This window comes from Plectropomus leopardus, chromosome 19, assembly GCF_026936395.1.
Source record: "Plectropomus leopardus strain MGB_pleo_1.0 chromosome 19, ASM2693639v1, whole genome shotgun sequence".
NCBI classification, from domain to species: domain Eukaryota; kingdom Metazoa; phylum Chordata; class Actinopteri; order Perciformes; family Serranidae; genus Plectropomus; species Plectropomus leopardus.
Window position 1 is genome coordinate 3,372,791 of NC_142194.1, and position 19,852 is coordinate 3,392,642.

General features: G+C 38.9%; 1 protein-coding gene across 1 annotated transcript in view; it reads left to right on the forward strand.

Moving 5' to 3' along the window:
• LOC121958681 (corticotropin-releasing hormone receptor 1-like) overlaps positions 1 to 19,852 on the forward strand; it is a 74,732-nt gene that overhangs the window by 50,212 nt on the left and 4,668 nt on the right. The window contains exons 7-13 of the mRNA XM_042507768.2: positions 3,986 to 4,106; positions 6,091 to 6,244; positions 8,401 to 8,461; positions 9,407 to 9,479; positions 13,266 to 13,351; positions 14,466 to 14,601; positions 14,893 to 14,934. Of these exons, the coding sequence (XP_042363702.1) occupies positions 3,986 to 4,106; positions 6,091 to 6,244; positions 8,401 to 8,461; positions 9,407 to 9,479; positions 13,266 to 13,351; positions 14,466 to 14,601; positions 14,893 to 14,934 (673 nt within the window). The remainder of the gene's footprint in view (positions 1 to 3,985; positions 4,107 to 6,090; positions 6,245 to 8,400; positions 8,462 to 9,406; positions 9,480 to 13,265; positions 13,352 to 14,465; positions 14,602 to 14,892; positions 14,935 to 19,852) is intronic.

The following is a 19,852-nucleotide window of genomic DNA, read 5'->3' on the forward strand; positions in this document are numbered from 1 at the left end:
GGACGTCCAGAAGTGCTCCGGCTGTCAGTCACCCCACAATTAGTATGCATGAAAATAAATGAGACTTTACTCTTTACCCCCGATGCTGGAATGATCTCCCCTCTTTGAAACTCCATCTGCACGCAGGGTTTAACTCAAGAGGAAATTAATCAAATCGTTCAGGATCTGATGTAATGAGCACGAGAGCGACCTCCTCACCTCCGCACACACCTCCCTCACCCGTGCTGTTAGACCAGGAAGAGGGAGACATTAATAAATTAGACCTCAGATACCCTCTTTTGAAAATGTAAACAATTTTTTTTTGTTTTTTTTGCTGGCGGATATTCAGACACACACCTCTGACCCTGTGATATCTGCAGCAGCAGCTACCTCCACACAGGCGAACAGGACAGGTTTACACAGTGGGAGGGGGAGAGCAGAGTGAGTCATCAGTAATATTTCACAGGAAGAGAACGAAATTAAAACACAAAAATGCCTACTTCTCCTTTAGCTGCCAACAGCCTGCCAACGTTCCCAGTTAGAGAAAGGATGGAAATAAGGTGATGTGGTTGTGGCCCCGGGCCCCCAAAACATTACATCTGCCCCTGGTGATAATAATGAGAGCTCAGCGCGAGCGGCTGGATGAGACACAAAGCGATGCGTCCTGGTGTTTCTCAATAATTCATCCAAAGTCTGATTAAAGCTGAAACTAACACAAAGTCGTCTGTAGAAGTCTAAAGAAGTCACTCTCCACCTCTGCAGATGTGTCTGTTTCAGCGCTGTGGCTGTCAAACACTCAGCTGTTCTGAGTCAAAGTCATTCTCTGCATTTGGTTCTCCGCAGCGCTATTCGTATTATCATTGGCTGTTCATGTTGTCTGTCAAAACAACTGGAACGTGTTCTATCGACATTCTATCGACTACGTCTCATATTTCAATCGAGGAAAAGTTATTTTGCGATTGATACTGTTATCAATTTATTGCCTAGCCCTAGCTACGATGTGATTACAAAATTATTACTTATGCATCAGATTTATTTTTCCTCATTGTGCGACAGCTTAAAGGTCCTATGTGAAAGATTAAGGGGATCTACTCACAGAAATTTAATAAAATATTCATAATTATGTTTCTGTTAGTTTATTATCACATGAAACTAAGAATTGTGTTTTTTGTTACCTTCGACTGAGCAATTTGTATCTACAGATGATCATCAGTTAAACTTCCAATTATTGACTTTTCTGCATCGAGACATAATATTTCTAGAGAGAACAGGGATGCACCTAAGAAGTGTTTTTTTCCCCCCCACCCCTGGGGTGTGCTTGCTTCTTTTGCATAAATATTTACACAGTTTACTTATATAATATAAGTTATTTTAATGTATTTCAGTTATCTAAGTTATTTTAATGTATTTAATACAAAGCATAAATATTCTTTAATGTCACATCTTTTTAATTTATTCTTATGTTTTATTCTTTTCATTTAAATTGTTCCCCCCAGGGATCAATTAAGCCTCAAAAACATGAAAAATGGCAACAATCAACAATGTGTAAGAAATTACTACAATTTTACAAGAAAATGATTGGGAAAATAAAGCAAAAATGGAAAGAAAAAAATGTTGTTGTTTTTTTTGAAAAAGGAAATTATGTTGAAAAAAGTTTAAAATAATAATAATAATAAGGATTATAAAATTAAATAATATTCTTTAACATAATTTCAAATTTTAAATTATAGTAGTTAGAACTATAGTTTTAGTGGGCATTTTCCATAGTTTTGATAATCTTATAATAATCTCTCTACCTCCTCCTTTGCAATTTAAATGGTGGCAAATCACTTTTTTGAGAGAAATCAAACCAATTTTCTCCAGTTTCAGAAGTTTAAATGCTTGTGAGAGGCGTCTGAGCGCAGCACAAGAACAAAACTGATGTCCATCCAGGTTTCAAAGGGTTAACAGAGACAGGGGATACGAACAAATGCATTTTTTATATACATATATCAGTGTTTCTGACAAAGACCGCAGGAGTGTTTCCTCTTAATTAATACCCATCAGGCCGAGCTGACCCCATGGGCAGGATGCCAAAGGAAGTGAGGTCACAGACGTAATGAATACGACCATTTGGGGGGAAAAAAAAACGCTCCTGGCACGACAGCCGCTGCCTTTGTAACACTAACAGCAGCTCCAGTAACATTATATATATTGCAGTGAAAAAGCTGCTTATTTGTGGGACAACAATAATGCATAACTTTATGTTTTTACCCTGAAGGCTGCTTTTCTTTTTTCCTCCTGTCTAATGTCATAATTATTCAAAACAGCAGCAGCCTCTCTCTGCATGTTGTTGTGTTAATGAGGCTGTTTTCTTTTCCACGGTTAATGAAAACTAAAAAAAAAAAGAAAGAAAAAAGGCACAATGTCAGTGGAAAAATCTCTCTCATGCACGTCTGCTCAGTCAGCGCAAAGCCGGTGCAAGTGACACCTATTAAGAATTGATGCATGTTAAAAAATAAATCGTGTGATTCATGGTTGGTGGAGGAGGAAGCGGCGTTCGCTGGCTGTTAATGCCGTCAGCTGGTGACAACAAACCAGGCTGTCACCGCTGTGACCGGGGCTGGTTCGTTCTGTCCGCTCGCTTGTGTGCTTCTATTTTTCGACCCCGCACTCTTAGGCAGATTTTTTAATTGTGTCCCCGGGTCGATTTATTTACAGCATTAAAAAAACATCAGACGTTCGAGGCATGACACAAACAAGAGAGCAAACAGTCGAATGAATTGTTACTTCTTGATATATTAGGGGCGAGGGGCACCGGGGAGGCTACATCTCTTCATTATTCATATTCATCATCTTCATTTTCAGCTTTACAGAGATTACTTTAAGGGTGATATCACAGAGGAGGAATAGCTAAATGCTCTTTAGTTTGATGTCTTTATTTAAAATACATGAGAACATGCAAACTCTGTAGGAAGAGATGATTAATTCAGACATTCCCGACAATGAGAATATCATTATTTTAGCTCAGAATAATGCCTGCCTTGTTTGTTTAGCCCTTTGAAACTCACCAAATTGGTTTGATTTCTTTAAAAAAAAAAATAGAAAAATTGATCAGCAACTAAATGAGACATGGCTCAAAAAGCAGACATGTTTGGGGTTTTTTTAAATCAATTTATAAACACATCCTAAGATTTTTAAATGTAGAAATATAAACAAAATATTTCTCAACACTGCACAAAATATTTGAACTCTGTACATCATTTTTTTGTTTTGGTACATCGACGTCATTATGAGAAAACATCATGGTGAAACGGAGGATGGAAGCCTTAGCTTTCTGCTGCAGAAAGAATAAATGCTCGAGCTATTATGGTTTTATACACTGGATAATGCAAACAACAATCTCCTGCAGCCATTATGGGGAAAATTACAGCAAAAAATTACGTTTCCACCTCACATAAGATAAGGTAACATAAGGTAAAGAGGTGCATAAGCGGATCACAGAAACTGTAGCTTTCTGATGTAAAAAGAATGAATGCTCTCGCTATTATGGCTCTTATTTAAGACGTATTTAAAGAGAATCATGCAACAGCCATCATAGTTGGCAGCCCTTCTGCACCAGGCAGGTTTGTTTTTCCTTTGAATCTTCATGTGAAACTGCTTTATTCAGTGTATTTAGCAGTTTAAATCACCTGATCTGTTTGTTTTTAAAGGAAGAGACCTCTGTGGATAATCCAGCTCCCAGTAAAAACCTCCTGAACAATCAACACTGAAGAAATTCTAACCAGGAGAAGTTGCAACCTGCACTGTTAAACACCACTAAACCTTATACACTGTCCCTTTAATGCCTTTGTTTCAAATACGTTACAAAAACAGATATTTCACACCAGTTTGATCACGTGTTGCCCTTTGTTTTTCCTCTCAGCATGAAATCATGTTGTTTTCGTCGGCACCGCAGGAGAAACGTTAAAAATCGACCACAAACATCTGAGATTATAGAGTTTATTCTCCTCTGTTTGCCTCACAGGAGCATCCGCTGCCTGAGAAACATCATCCACTGGAACCTCATCACCGCCTTCATCCTGAGGAACGCCACCTGGTTTATCGTCCAACTGACCATGAGTCCCGAGGTGCACGAAAGTAACGTGGTAATGTATCCCTTTAGCTTTCGATCAATGCAACAAGAACTACTTCATTTTTGTTAATAAAAAAACTATTAAAAACACAATGATGAGTTACACTGTAGCACTAGGAGACATCATGAGCACACACACACACACACACACACACACACACACACACACACACACACACACACACACACACACACACACCATAGTTTATTTGATGTAATCCCACAAAATATGACAGCCCCAAGTATGGATTAATCCCCCACTGAAAATAGTCCCCAACAAATGAGCTCTTTGCTCCAGTTTGTCTGATAAAAGCTACAATGACCAACTGCTTTTTTAAATGTGTATACTTGTGAACCTTTTATAAAGTAAGGTAGAAGACATTTTCTACGGCACAATAAAAATACTTATTAACATTGAGAATTGTTTTTGTACTTTTAGTAAACATGAGGCGCCAGAGTGCATATGCTGAAATCCTGGAAACATCCTACAATCCAAGAAATGTCCCAAAATCCTAGAAGCATCCTACAGGCGCCCTAAAACCATGAAACGACCTAAAATCCCAGAAATGTCTCTAAATCCTAGAAATGTCAGAAAATCTTAGAAACGTCTATAAATCCTAGATACGTCCCTAAATCAGAAATGTCCTAAAATCCAAAAGACCTCTTAAATTTTGAGAAATGTCCTAAAATCCCAGAAATGTCCAAAATTCTTGAAATGTCCTTAAATCCTAGAGACGTCCTGAAATTGTAAAACCACCTAAATTCCTAGAAATGTCTGAAAATCTGAAAATGTCCATAAACCCTAAAACCGTCCCTAAATCTAAGAAATGACCTAAAATCCTACAAACTCTGGTCCCTGCTGCCTGTAATTCTGTAAAAGACGCCTCCAAACAATTAAGTTGAGTATCGTTGGTATTTGTGTCTTCACGGCGGAAAAACCTTCAACACAAAATCTATTTAGAGACGAACTATCACATCGTTGATTTTTGTCTTTTCAAAAGTTTTTTCATTGAATAGTTCATGACATCCTGCAAAAATACCTGAAAATAATTATCCTCCATTTAAAGAATTTTTTCTACAACTTGAATTTGTACTTGTTTACCTCTTTGAAAGAGTTTGAAGAATTTGTCTTTGTTGGTGTCTTCAAGGATGTTTCGAGTTTGAAGAGACAGCTGCTGCATTCATTAGATTCTGTGCTGAAAAAGTGTCTGCAAACACTCAGCACTCAGATAGAAGCACAAAGCACTCAGTGGATGTTCAGTGTAATTGAACATATGCAAAATATTCTGGAGAGGCACAAAGGTCGAGTTTAACACATCAGAAAAGAAGCATGAATAACATCAGGACTCCAGTTTAAGCAAAAGGTGCCATAATGTGTGTTTAGTGAGATGTTAGTTTGAACCACCAGAAGAGTTTGAAAAGTTTTTGTCATGTTTGTTACTGGAAATAAAACCTGGATGATAAACAAGGCTGGCAAACACTGAAGTCTGAGAATTTTACTTTCATTACAGTTAGAAATGTGTCAAACTTTAAAAGTGCTTGTCAGTAAAATAAATAATAAAATAATAAATAAATTTGTCATAATGTCACCAGGTTTTTGGATGAGAAAAAAACACAAAAAAATGAATTATTTTTGATATACTACATGCTAAGTACATTTTTTTATTGTTACAGCCTGGGATATGTCAATGATTTACAGCGACACCTCCTGGAAATAGTATGTTTTTTTTTCTTTATGCCAAATATGGTAAAAATGAGGTGGAAAATGGTAAAAACATCTTTTGCACTTTACAGTCTGAATGTAACACTTTTTTCCACAGTTTATTTTAGACATATTGTAGGAGCTATATACACAATCTTGCTAAAATCTCTGCCATATGAAAGAACACGGTAAAAATGATCAAAAAATGAAGAATGAAAAACACGTAAAATGTGCCAAACAGTCCCTAAGGGGTTAAGGGTTAAGGGTATATTTAACAGAAGGATTAATTTTGTAGGTCTGGTGCCGCCTCGTCACGGCCTCCTTCAACTATTTCCACTCCACAAACTTCTTCTGGATGTTTGGCGAGGGCTGCTACCTCCACACCGCCATCGTCCTCACCTACTCCACCGACAAGCTGCGCAAGTGGATGTTCATCTGCATCGGCTGGTGTACGTACGCTCACTGCTGCACACCTGACATCACAGTCTGGCGAGAAATGCTATTACCCTCAAAATGAGCTATTATCAACTCAATTTTCTAATAGTTGGGAACATTTAGATTTTTATGCACACTTAATGAGACACTCAACTTTGATGTGCATTCTTTCTATTTCCAGCCACGTCTCCAGAGGCTTTAAAAAGGCGAATATAAAGCTAACTTTCCGTAGTTCAACAGCTGCAGAGCTCTGAGATTTCAGCTGAGGTGCTCTGCAGCCTCTCCACACCGCCGTGCATCAATGCTACATGAACTATTAACGAAAACCAGAGCACTCCTGATACAAAAATATTGTCCCTGTGTATAGAGGTCACCTTTCAACAGAATTAAATAAAGGTCTGATACAATTTAATCTGACAACTTGATGAGAAAATTGATACCTCTCTCTTTGAGAATGGTACCAATTTTCTCCTTAAACTCTCAGCAAGCCGCAGTCTCAAACTGTTGAACAATTTGTTTAGCTGCAGTCAGTTTGGTTTCTTTTCACTTTAACAGAACAAACCGAAGGTCAGGCACAGATTCTTTCAACAATGGGAGCCGTTAACTTGATGGAGATACCAGGATTTGGCGTGACAGCTGGGAAACGTATTGGTGTGGAGTTCACTAACACCCAGTTTCACACTGTCAAACTCAACTGTGCGGCTGAGATTAGGTGTATTGTGCCATCTGGATTACATTTTCCCCCAGGGCAGCGTGAAGCCTCCGTGTGAAGGGGGAGATGGCAGCACATTTCAGGAGTGCCGTGAAAACATAAATAAGATCAAATTTTATTTGCTTCACTTCGCTTTCACTCGAGCCGCAAGAGCAGATGAACATTAAAGCAGAGGGGGATGGACAAGAGAAAAAAGACAAGACAAATTACATTTTTTAAGTAATCTGGGGCTTGTGAGAGAAGTTTTTCCTTTTAGGTTTTTAATCAGAGTTCGTATGATCATGAAAGACTTGATAAACTCGTGGAATTTGCAGACAACAATTTGCAACAATTGCAACAACAATTTCCAGGCCTGGAAAAGTCTAGAAGACTAGCTTTACCCTGTTATAGAAAAGTCATTAAAAAAGTCATTTAATAACACATTTGTTCGAAGAATTTCATAACTCAACAATAATTTATCTTTTTCCAGTTTCTGGCTCTGAAAAATGGTGTCATTTTGGTGATTTTTGAAGAAAACGTGGGTTTGGAAGGCATGTTTTCAAAGAAAAAGAAATTCCCCAAATTTTGTCTTCACAGTTGAAAAAAGAAGGGGAAAAAGCCCCATTCTGTCCTTCAAAAATCACCATTTATTTAGGGAAAAAGATGCTTGACGCTTTTTTTGTTTTGTTTTTTAAATCAACAAATTATTTCAAGGAGAAAAAAAAATCAACAAAAAAATGTTTCAAGAAAAAAAGTGGCAACAATTTTTTAAATAAAAAATGCCCACCAAACCCACGGGCCCCTAAGCTTGACATGTCTTCCTCTTTTTGCACCAACCCTCCTCCCTCAAAAATAAAGAACAATCCCTCAGTTTTAATCAAATATTCAATTCTAATCCTGTTCGGAATTCTTTATTTTTTTAAAATAATATATTTTTTAAAAAGCTGTTATATAGAAATGAAGAACTATTAAGGAGCATCGATGGTCTGTCAGAAAATGTATGGTCTTTAACATTCGTTACAAAGTCATGGAGAAATCCTGGACATTTATTGGTAAAAATGAACCCTGTAACATTAAAACTGATGAAAACTGTTTTGTTAATGAAGTGAAACGTTTCCAGGGACTTACATACGTGGCGTCTGGCGAGGTCTTCGTGGTCAAGTAACGGCTGTTTGTCTGCTCTCTATTCTACTCTCTATAAGTCAGTAAATCAGACGATCACTCTGCATTACCGTCAGCCAGAGTCCGGCTTTTCACTCATTCACAAAGAAACGTCGAGATGGTGACACGTCTTGGCTCACATCTGTGGATCACGGCACATAAGCAACAATCGGATCTGACAGAGCTTGGCAGGCGCTGGTGGAAGAAAAAAAGACAAGGATTTCATATTGCAGTGTGAAATCCCCCCCGGGCGATATTTTATGATCTGAGTAGCAGTGAAAGATGAAAGAAATCATTTTTCCTTTTCCCCCCTCACAGGTATACCGTTCCCTATCATTGTGGCATGGGCGATCGGGAAGCTGTACTACGACAATGAGAAGTAAGCCTTTTGTTATGACTCCTTTCATATATTCAAAGAAACTGAGCCCCGTAACTGAAGGACACGGGCAAAGTCAAACTATATTGCATTAAGGAGATGAATGTCTATTAATAACCTGCTGTAATCACATTTGCATTGTACAATATTCTTAATTACACATTACCCCTGTGGCCAGCGAGTGCTTAGGGCTTGATTGATATAAAGTGGTCTCTTCTTGCACCTATTAGACAGGTGGAAATGGATTTTTTAAAAGCACTGAAAAATATCTAATTAAAGTCCTTAAAGTGTTATTAAATGAATGAGGTTGGTATTGTTTTAAATATTTTTCTTACTGTCAAAATAACCCACAAATCTCAGCTCAGCTGCCAGTAGAAAATGTTAGCATTGTATGTTTCTGGAGGCACACTTGGCTCGCTCTCACGTAACACTGAAGCTCCGTGGCGCGCAGTGTCTCTCTCACCTGACCCGCTGAAATTGGTGGGATCCCATCTCGCCCTCATCTATGAAGTGGATGGTCTCTCACCACTTTACGGTGAAGCAGTGAATCACACGGTTTCTCTCTCACTCGCCTGACAGTGAAGCTTTGGGGCGCAAAGTGTCAGCACCTTGTCTGTCAACCCATTCCTCTCATTTCAAGATAGAGGCACTAATCATAGAATCACTTTCCTTAGAAAGCCTAATTATACTGGTCAGTTTTTATTTGTTTCAAGAAAATAAGACTCAAATATGAACAGAAACAACTCGATAGTACAGGATACTTTTGTACAGTGTGGTATCTAAAGAGGTTTGTGTTTCAAAGACTCATCCCGAATGCTCTGTAATTAATGTGTTTAAACTCCTGACAAAAAGTCCCGAACTTGGAGGGGAATTCTTTATGAAGAACGATGAGTGACAATATAATTACATCTAGCTGTGGAGTAAACATGATCTGTGTTTTGGTTTCAGGTGCTGGTTTGGGAAGCGCGCCGGCGTCTACACAGACTACATCTACCAGGGTCCCATGATTCTTGTCTTAGTGGTGAGTCTTTTTTTCTTTACATCCTGCAGTATTTTACATAAAATCCGCCGATACAATTAGTCTTTATTATGTCTTTTAAATGGCTGACAGGCGTAAAATGTTGGAAACCGCAACACATTTTTCACGTTAGTGGTGATAAATGTGAAGCTCTGACACTTTACCCACCGAGCGTAACGTTTAAATCTCTGCAGCTCGGCACCTTGGGAGAAATATGGGGAATCCTTTTGGAAAACAACAGTGAAATCCAAGTTGAGTCTTGTTTGAACTTATTAGGAATGATCTCTGGTTATTTCCATACCCTGAGGGGACATTTTCATGCTTTCATTTCATTATTTTTGCGGGTGTTAACTGTTCTGAATGTGTGTGTTGTCACTCTCTGTCAGCATCCAGCAGCTGAACTTTAAATTAGTGAGACAATATAACATGAAGCACCTGCAGGAGCACAGCGATGTTATTGTGACTCTTCTTCACCCTGCAAACAGTCCATGTGAAGCAGACGACCAGCCCTCCAGCAGGGCTCATGCTGAATGATCCTGCAGATTTTGCAGATTGTCTGGGGACTGAGCCACTCCTTGAACAAGATTTAGTCATCTCTCGTCTGGACTACAGTAACTCCCTCCTGGCTGCGCCTAAGAAATACTGGCCACAGTCTTCCAGGAGTGGAAAGTACTTTTTTTTTCTTTTTTTAAACAGTGTTTTTAATTATAAAAGATATTACACATAAATAAAATAGTTATGGCAGCACATATGGTATACCAGAAAATGAAAAGGCAAACCAAAACCAAACAAAAACCCAAATAACAGCAACAATTAAAAAAAAGTATGCATTATTTTGACAGCCCTAATAAATATGTATGTGTGTGTGTGAGAGCGTTTATAGTACAGCTATGTGTATGTGCAGTAGAGTGACAATAGTCACTAGGAACCAGTATATTATAAATAAAATACCAATAAATGTCACTCTAAAACAGGTCATTCTGCACGATGCATACTTTCACTTTTAGTACTTTGATGCATAAACCTTTTAATTTTATTTTGAATGCAGGACTTTATTTGTACTGCGTCTTTCACTGGAGGAAACTTTTTAAGTGCTGTCCTCAGTTGTGGTCCACATGCACGTCCTCGCTTTCTGAGCATTGTTTCTCTGAGCGCTGTCTCCCCCCGCTGTGGTGATTTAACTGTCTCTCTGCTTAGTCTGGACTCGTCTCTCTCTGCTGGGGCTCGAGTGGTGGACTGACCTTCCCGTCCTCATCAGAAACAGCCCGTTCTCTTATCTTCTCTCTCTGTAGTTGAAAAAGTCATCTCTCCAAGAGGCACTTGTGTTTCTGCCTCTCCTGTTCAACTCGTCCCTAAAGCACACATCTGCCTCCTTCAATATCTCTCTGCTACTTTCACCGAAAATGTTTTGCTTACAATGGCAGCTTCTCTAAGGCTTTTTATTTGTGTGCCGAGCTCTTGATCCTGCAGGATCATCGTCAGGTCACCAGAATATTTGTGGTATCTCCTGTCTGGCTGCTGCGGCTCTGAACTTTACATGCCTTTTTCACCATCGGTGGCTTCAAATGTCAGCAATAAAATGATGCACCGCTATAAGGGATGAATACAGGATGTTATTAAAAATGTTAACGTAAGCTGTAATGCAGGGGCTCGGTGAGCACCGGTGGAACGGAGGGTTCTTGAAAGATTGCCATGCATCTGTTCGGGCCAAGGTCAGGTCAGCCGGCCCTGGAAACTATTCCTGCAGCTATTTTTGCTCCCGGGTTACATCATTCACACCTATTGCATGAGCTACTGATTTTGTCATTCATCATGTTGTGGGAAAATTCATCCCAAGAAATACTTAAGATAACAAAGAAACTGTGTTTAGCATTAATAAAGGATGAGGCTGACATATTTTATGTTTTTCATATTGTCAGCAAATCCCCAAAACAGATGAAAACCAACAATGGCTTTTTAAAAATGTATTTAATTGCACATAATTACAAAATAACATATAAATCAATGACAAGAAACACAATTAATGCTGTACACAATGGTTTGGAAGTTAAAAAAAAACATAAGTGGCTTGTCGAGTGGCCCTCCTAATGTGAAACATTTAACACGGAGACAACCAATTAAAGTAGGACAGAAAAATACAATATCAGTAAACAGAAAACAAAATTAATAAGGTGTAAAACAAAGGAGAGAAAAGAAAGAAAAATAGAACTTGAATAAAGAATGAGAAAAACAACTTCGACCAGTGTTTTAAAAAACCCTGATAAAGTGCCCTCTTGGATGCCCTGATGGAAGATAAAACATGAAAAGTGCTCTCCAGGGCGTCCTTCAGTGGAGAGAACATGACGCAGCGCCATATAAGCTGCTCCACATGCTAGAAAACTTTCTGCCTGTTTTTGCCCTTTTTGTTTTTTTCCCATGCTCCTCAGATAACCAGAGTCCACCACTGCTGATAAGTGCATGTAATAATGCCACCAAACAAATTATAGTAACAGATAAGTTATAATTTGGCTTAAACAAAACAACAAGAAAACAGAAGCTAAAGCCCCATGTCCACAAAAAACACACCGAGCCCACATCTGAGAATTAGCAGTGAAGGAAGCCCCTTGATGCATCGCCTCGCGTCGCCTTAAGTTGTTGTGCCAAAAAGTTGCACAGAAATACACAAACCGACCGTCACCAGCACATATCTTCTGCACCTGCGTGAGAAGAGATTCCCCTCCATACCAGCAGACGGGGGTAGACTGTAACAATCATTCAAAACGGGAAATCAGAAGACCGTCAGTTAGCTACCTAGTTAGCACATAAACAACACAACCCAATATTAAAAAAAAGAAAGTAACCACGTTCATTTGCTGATGTTTATAACGGAAGAAATTTCATGAAAATTAGTTCAAATTTAAGTGAGTCACGGGAAGTTTAGTAGTAAAATCTGCATCTTTCAATTTACATGTATTTGTTTACTTACTTGACCTCCCCAATATGGCGCCCACACAGACACACGTAAAAGCGTGAACGCGGAACGTGGTCTATGGTATTTTTATATAAACAAGCATGGGCAGTAAGTGAATGAGACAAAGGACTTTGTCAGACTCTAACTATGGTAATTCTCAAGGCCAATGTGTAATTTCATAATGACTGAGCAACACATGGGGGTGAAAAATGGATTTAGACGGACGGACGGAGTTTTCTTCATTTTATAGGATTTAAGCAAGAAAGCAAATATCTCTGGAGTTTGTGTCAGTTAGCAAGTCGACACAACATGTGGTTAATTTTACAGGTTTCCAGTTTGTTTTTCTACATACTGAACATGTCCATGTATTAACTACCATGATGCAGTTTCATTGATCTTTCTTCCCTCCGGCTGCCAGGGAGCAGATCTATGTTCCCCAGCTTCATATCCTCTTAATATGACTCATTAAGGAGACCTCTCAAAGGGTTTTATGTTCTCAGCAATGTTTTTGCCCGTGGTCACATGTTTAATGCGTGTTTCCATGTAGGTTAATATGTTCAAATCACCTGCAGTTTATAGCCGACTGATGCTGATTCTTTGAAATGTACGCCATCCAATTTGCAGGCAAGAGAGGCAGTTTTAGACATTAATATCTCCACAGTGGCTGAACGGATTCTTACCATTCAAACTGCGTTTCAAAAGTCCATCTCCCTTTATGTTTTTTTGTGATTTGAACTGCGAAGATCGCCCGTACAAATCTCTAGTTCTCCTACCAAACAGCCTTTCGTAACTGAAAAAAAGAGTCTCACATTCATCACTGTATCTGATTTTCCTAACAGATCAACTTCATTTTCCTGTTCAACATTGTGAGAATCCTGATGACCAAACTGCGAGCCTCCACCACGTCAGAGACAATCCAGTACAGGTAAATATTAGCGTGTAACCTGCAGGAGAATAAACTTTTAGAAGGCAGAAGGTATATTTATTAGTCATTTTTTTAAACAAAGTTTAAAAAAAAACGAAATAACATTTGTCCTTGATCCTGCTACATCTTTGGCGTTGAAGGATAAATTGATTAAAATCAGCAGCTACTATGAAAATTAAATCCGATTGCTTTGGGCATGTTGCTGCTAATGGCATCATTCAATTCCTGCAGTGTATTTTTTGAATTTGCATCAGAGTCTTGTGTCCTGTCAGCTCTGAACAAGGTCCGCCCATCCAGTGCACCAGCTTGATCCAGGATGTTAGGGGTTAACCATGTCTCAGTGAAGATGTGTGCAGAGCAGTCTCTGATTCTCTTAATGAACCTCAATCACATCTCATCCACTTTACTCTCCTGTGAGCGGACATTAACCAGAAGAAGGCTCGGTAGAGGAACAGCTCTCGGTCCAAGTCGGGTCAGCCTCGCCCTGATGCCGGCTCTCCTCCCTCTCTTTGTCCGGTGCTTTCGGTTTCATTTCTCCCCTCTGGTCGTACTGGCCGCTCGGCGTATGTCGTTGGTGGAGATCCTCTCGCGGTCTGCTCAACCTTTCCCGATGTTGATGAGTGTTTCTCTGTTGTTGAAAACTCCTGCTTCAGCAGAAGGGGCCATGGAGTCGAAAAAATCGAAAAATATAGCAAAAAAGTAGCAAGGATTTGAGAAACTACTGGCTGCTGTATCTACATGCACTTCATAGAATTGAATTGAACTTAAATGAAATTAAATGCCTTTATTGTCATTGAACAGCTGCACAATGAAATTTAAATACAACTACTGGTACAAAGGGAATAAATAAAAATGAATAAAACTATAAAAATGATAAAACTATCACCCAACAACTCATACATATAAACTAAACCTGTAAATAAATTGACAATTAATATACAAAACAGACACAAAGATCCATAAAGAAGCTGATGCTCCTGTATGTGCACTCTTAAAATTATTCATGTTTTGTATTTGATCTGTGGAGTCAGGTGAAGGTGGTACAGGTGCTGCAGAAACCAGTCGTGCCTGTAGACAAACGTCTCTCTGTCATGGTTGTCTGATTTCGGTGCAGGAAAGCTGTGAAGGCGACGCTGGTGCTGCTTCCTCTCCTGGGAATCACCTACATGCTGTTCTTCGTGAACCCAGGCGAAGACGAAATCTCTCAAATCGTCTTCATATATTTCAACTCTTTTTTGGAGTCCTTCCAGGTACGACTCATCCCCCAAACAAATGCTGACATCCCTAAAAGCTCCCAGGGACAAAGCGATAATATCATCTTTTTGTGTGGCCGTATTTGTGTACAGAGACAGTAATTGTAGTGAGTGAACCGCAGAATTGTCCCTCTCTGGAGATGATTGAATGAATGAATGAATCGTGTGTGATAAGCGGCTGTGCATGCGATTAAAACGGGATCAGGGCGTTGATGTTTTGAATGCCCTCCTTTTTTTGATGATGTTTTGTCCCTGTCCCTGTTTATCTCCCTCCTCCTCTCCACACAGGGCTTCTTTGTGTCGGTGTTTTACTGCTTCCTGAACAGCGAGGTAAGCTGATTCAAGTCCGTCTATTGATCAAACATTTTGTGCTCGCCCTGCTTCAAACACTTTTTTATATTACCCGTCTTCAGGCGCTCCCACTCTCTCTTTTGGTGGCTGTTGCTGTGTGTTATTAGAGGGAATTGAGTGATAAAGCCCGGAGCACTTATATTTAGGGCACAATTAAGACTTGTCATGTGTAAATGACATCACTCTCTACTCTTTATGACAGTGTCAGCCTTAATTTGGTCACGCAGAGAAATACGGAGTGAAACCCTCTCAGAATAGCACAGAAATATGAATATGCATGGATGTGGAAATGCTGCCTTTAATGTGTGATATTATTATTTATATTAGTATTAGTAGTCTCATTATTCTCATCAACTTTATTTATTTATATAGCACCTTCCATACAAACATGCAGTGCTTCACAGCAAAATTGAAACAATATAGAAAAAATAAAATAAAATAAAAATTTGCAAGGATAAATATTAGTCAATTTAACAAATAAAACACCAGGTATAAAAAAAAAAAATTAAATCAAAAATTACTCCGTTACCCCAAAGTAGTATTATTGTGTCTAGTAGTAGTATTTTGCAAGGTATTGCTGTTTTTCATGAAATGTCCCCATGGCCAAAAGCATTACATCTGCAAATTTGGCACAAACGTCCACTTGGACTCAAGGATGAACTGATAAGATTTTAGTGGTCATAGGTCAAAGGTCAAGGTCACTGTGACCTCATTTGTCTCATTCTTGTAAACTCTAACTCTCAAGAACACCTTCAGAGATTTCTTCTTTAACCTTAAGGGGATTATTTCAAATTTGGCAGAAACGTCGACATGAACGTTAGGATGAATTGATTAGATTTTGGTGGTCAAAGGTCAAGGTCAATGTGACCTCATCTTTCTCATTGTTGTGAAGGCGAAATCTCAAAAACTCCTTGAGGGAACTTTTTCAAATTTAGCACAAATGTTTACTTGAACATCACAGTTAAACTGATTAGAATTTGGCAGGTCATAGGTCAAAGGCCAAGGTCACTGTTTTCTTGCATCCGTCTCATTCTCATGAACGCAATATCTCAAGAATGCCTTGAGGGAATGTTTTCATATTTGGCAAAAACATCCACTGGGACTCAAGAATGAACTGACTAGATTTTAGTGGTCTAAAGGTAAAAGGTCAGGGTCACCTCAGGCCACCTTCCTACACTAATTATGACAGAATTTTACACAAATGTCTAAAAGGATGAAATGATGATGTGATGACATTTTATATCAAAGGTTAACAGTCAACTTTGCTATGACATAATGTTTTCTGGTCATTACATCAAATCTCAGGGACAGACGAGACATTCGGTCACTTTCCGAATTGGTGACAGTAATCTTGAAACAGTGCTGATGTATAAATCTGCTCTGTCGGGGGGGAAGATGTGTGTGACGCATTTATGATTTCACAGATTTAAACTGAGTGCAAATTGACGGGTGCGTGGAGGCAGAGAACCGCCAGGTGGTAATTCTAGTTTGTGACATGTTTTTGTTACATAATTCCTGTTTTTGGGGATGAAAATGTATCATTTGCCACACTTGCACAAGCTAGAGAAACGGAAAGAAAAAGATTCATACATCAGTCTTTTTTCCCTCTTCCAAAACTCCCTTATCTGTAACCGTCCCTCCTCCCGTCTTTGCACAATCTCTCCAGATGTGTCCTCGCACTAACAAGCACACTAATGCAAACAATTATTTCATAGTTTAGTTTTTTACACTAAACAAACAGAACATATAACAGACGTGAAACAGATGTTACAGAACAGGCCGTGAAGCTTCAGGCTCGTACCGTGGATCCGCTCTTAAATCAAGAATAAACTTACGTGAAAGAGATCACCAAAGTTATTACCGTTCATCATAAAAGAGAGACAGGGAAATTTGTACCAAGTTTTATAACAGTCCATCCAGTAGTTGTTGAGTTTTTTTAGTCTGGACCAGAGCGGCGGACCAACGGAGTCATGCTGCTTCTTAAAACAATATTTAAAGACATATTTCAAAATAAAATACACACCCTTAGGGCCCGCTTTAATATTACACACACTCGTGTCACTCTGCTTCTCAGAATCAAGCTTTAAGAAACATCATACGTTAATATAATTTTCTACTCATTGAGTTTATTTTTAACCAACATCACTCCAAATCAAAAATATATAATATTTATTAATTTTCAGGATTTTAACCCTTTAAATGTCAGTTTTTTGTCATGATGCCACTATGTTTTTAGATGAAAAAAATCCAAAACAACCCACAAGAAAATAATTATTTTCAGTATACTATTTGCCAAGCAGCTTTTTTTAATGATGATGGCCTGGGATATGTCAGAGATTTGCAGCAACATTGATTGTGACAGTGCACCAAGTGGAAATAGCATGTATTTTCTTAATATGCCAAGTATGGTTAAAAAATATATAAATATATCATCAGGTGGAAAATAGTAAAAATTGCAAATTCCAAGGCAAAGCCCAGATATAATATAATGCATGTTTTCACACTTTGATGGCTGTGGGATCAAAAATTGCAGTTTAAATGGGTTTCAACCATTTTTTGACCTTAACAGTCTGAATTTAACAATTTAGTTTCCACAGTGCATTTTAGACTTATTGTAGGAGCTGAGCAGGAAATTCAAAGATTAAACAAAAATACACAGTCTTGCCAAATGTTATGCCATATGCATGAACACAGCCAGCAATTGGACGCAATATACAGAACAGCGAGGCGGCATAACGGCGTGACGTTCCCCCCCTTAAGGCGGTGTAAATGCCACTGTAGCTTTAAAACTCAGCCCCGTGCAGCAAAAACAGCCCCTTAAAGACGGGAATGTTGCCTGGTGAAAATTAACATGTTAACGCTGACAGGCCTAATTTAAATTTCAAATTGAATTGAATCGGGACCTTAAAATTAAAATACTAATTAAATTATGGATTAGAAGAATTATGACACCTCCATTAACAATCCAACAGGTGTGGACGATCAGATTCGATTGTCAGTGAACAAATCGACAGCTGCTGTCACATTGTTATTGATGAATTGCTGAATTTAGTCTTTTTCCCAAAAACCTCAAAGCCACTGTCAGACTTTGGTAGAAAATCTCTCTCGTCAGTGTGTGACCTCATCAGTTTTATTACAAAACTGATTGAGCAAATAGATGTTAGGTCCTTTAAAGGTTTTATCTCAGACAGGGCGGCTTTATACAGAAAAGTATAAATTAATTAACACATTATCCTCTCAAAGCTCCGATCAATACCCCTTTGGCTTTCCCGAAAACCTGTGAAATAATGCCGGATGTCTCATAAAGATAATTTTATTATCACTTGACCTTTTTCATCATGACAGCGAGGATTATGTCAGATCTTTAGGTTTAATCACAGCAGCCGGGTGGCTCCTCAGCTTGAATCCTAATCTGCTGTTTGAGTCCAGCGTCTCATCACAGAACAATCATTACTTTACAAGCTCTTCCTCCAGTAGCACATGGATGTGACATCAGCTGACTGCTGGCCTTTAGTTACCGCCGCTGGATGATGAATGAACATCTCATCACGGACCGTGTTGTAGCTCCAACCGGGGGCTTAACCAGCGCGTGCAGCTTACACGGGATATTGATTTAGTGTTTTGTTTCAGGCTGAGTCGCTGAAAATAAATGAGACAGATGAACAAAGGAAACCTGCGGTCACAATCGGCAGAAAAGGAAAACATTTAGTCTTAAAACATGTGTGCGGAGGATTAAATGGTCTTTACAGAGGACAGCGGCCAAACACAACGCCGCTGATGAATGGAGATCTAAAATGTTACAGTGTGGCGAAATGATTGTTTAACGTGGATCAGATTTTTAGGTTAAAGCTCCGTGTTGTTTTCTTATTAGTGGAGGCAGCATGTTCAGCAGAGGGACACATGGGACGATTGATTCTGGATCACAGAGACGAGGAGGAGGAACCTTTTTAATCAGCATTACAGGGATTTATAGCATGTTGCTGCAATGGATTCTTTTTACAAAATACATGAAATGTGCTGGTTAGGTGTAATTCTTCCTCTACACTGCAGACTGATTTATTTTGAAGTCCATTTCTGCCAGGAGAGGCACTAAAACATACAAAGACATTACGCCTGTGTTAGCAAAATTATATATATACATATACTTCATTTAATCAGGTAATTTCTATTGAGATGGAGATCTTAATTCAAGAGATACCTGAGTTCATATTAAAAACATGAAACAATTTCAAATGTACTGTATCAGTCACTGTATATAAAATAAGTTAAATCAGTCAGTGTTTTACTAGATTTTTGAACTGACTCATTGGGACCAGATTATCAAGATTCAGCTTAAACTGCAATTCAGTCCCTAGTCTCATCCCCACGGCACAAAAAACCTGCTAACACCCGCTTACGTCTGGCTTTTTAATGCACAATCGGCATTTACACCCGGGTCAATCGAGACTAGTTTTTATTGCCTCTGGCACTTGGGTGAATGCAGTAATTTCAGCTCCTTAACCTGCAAGATGCAATGGTGCGCTGTCACTAATTACCCTCCATCTCCTCCTAAGCAGCTAAAACACAGATCCAAACACATCTGCACCCAGAAAGAGAAATGTAGAAAGAGAAGAAACCACTGAAAAGTTTTCAAAGATCTCTGTTTGTTTACCTTTTTTCCTGCCTGTCCAGACACACAAACAAGACAACACACACACACACACACACACACACACACACACACACACACACACACACACACACACACACACAGCTGATAGAAAGGCGGTAATTTCAGTGGCAGTGGGAATACAGCAGGTGGGAATGAGGTTCATGTGTTCGGTGTAAAGAATCTGAAAACACTGTTTCCTAAATCAGTGTTAGCTCTCTGGACCTGCAGCATTAACAAGCTCTGCGA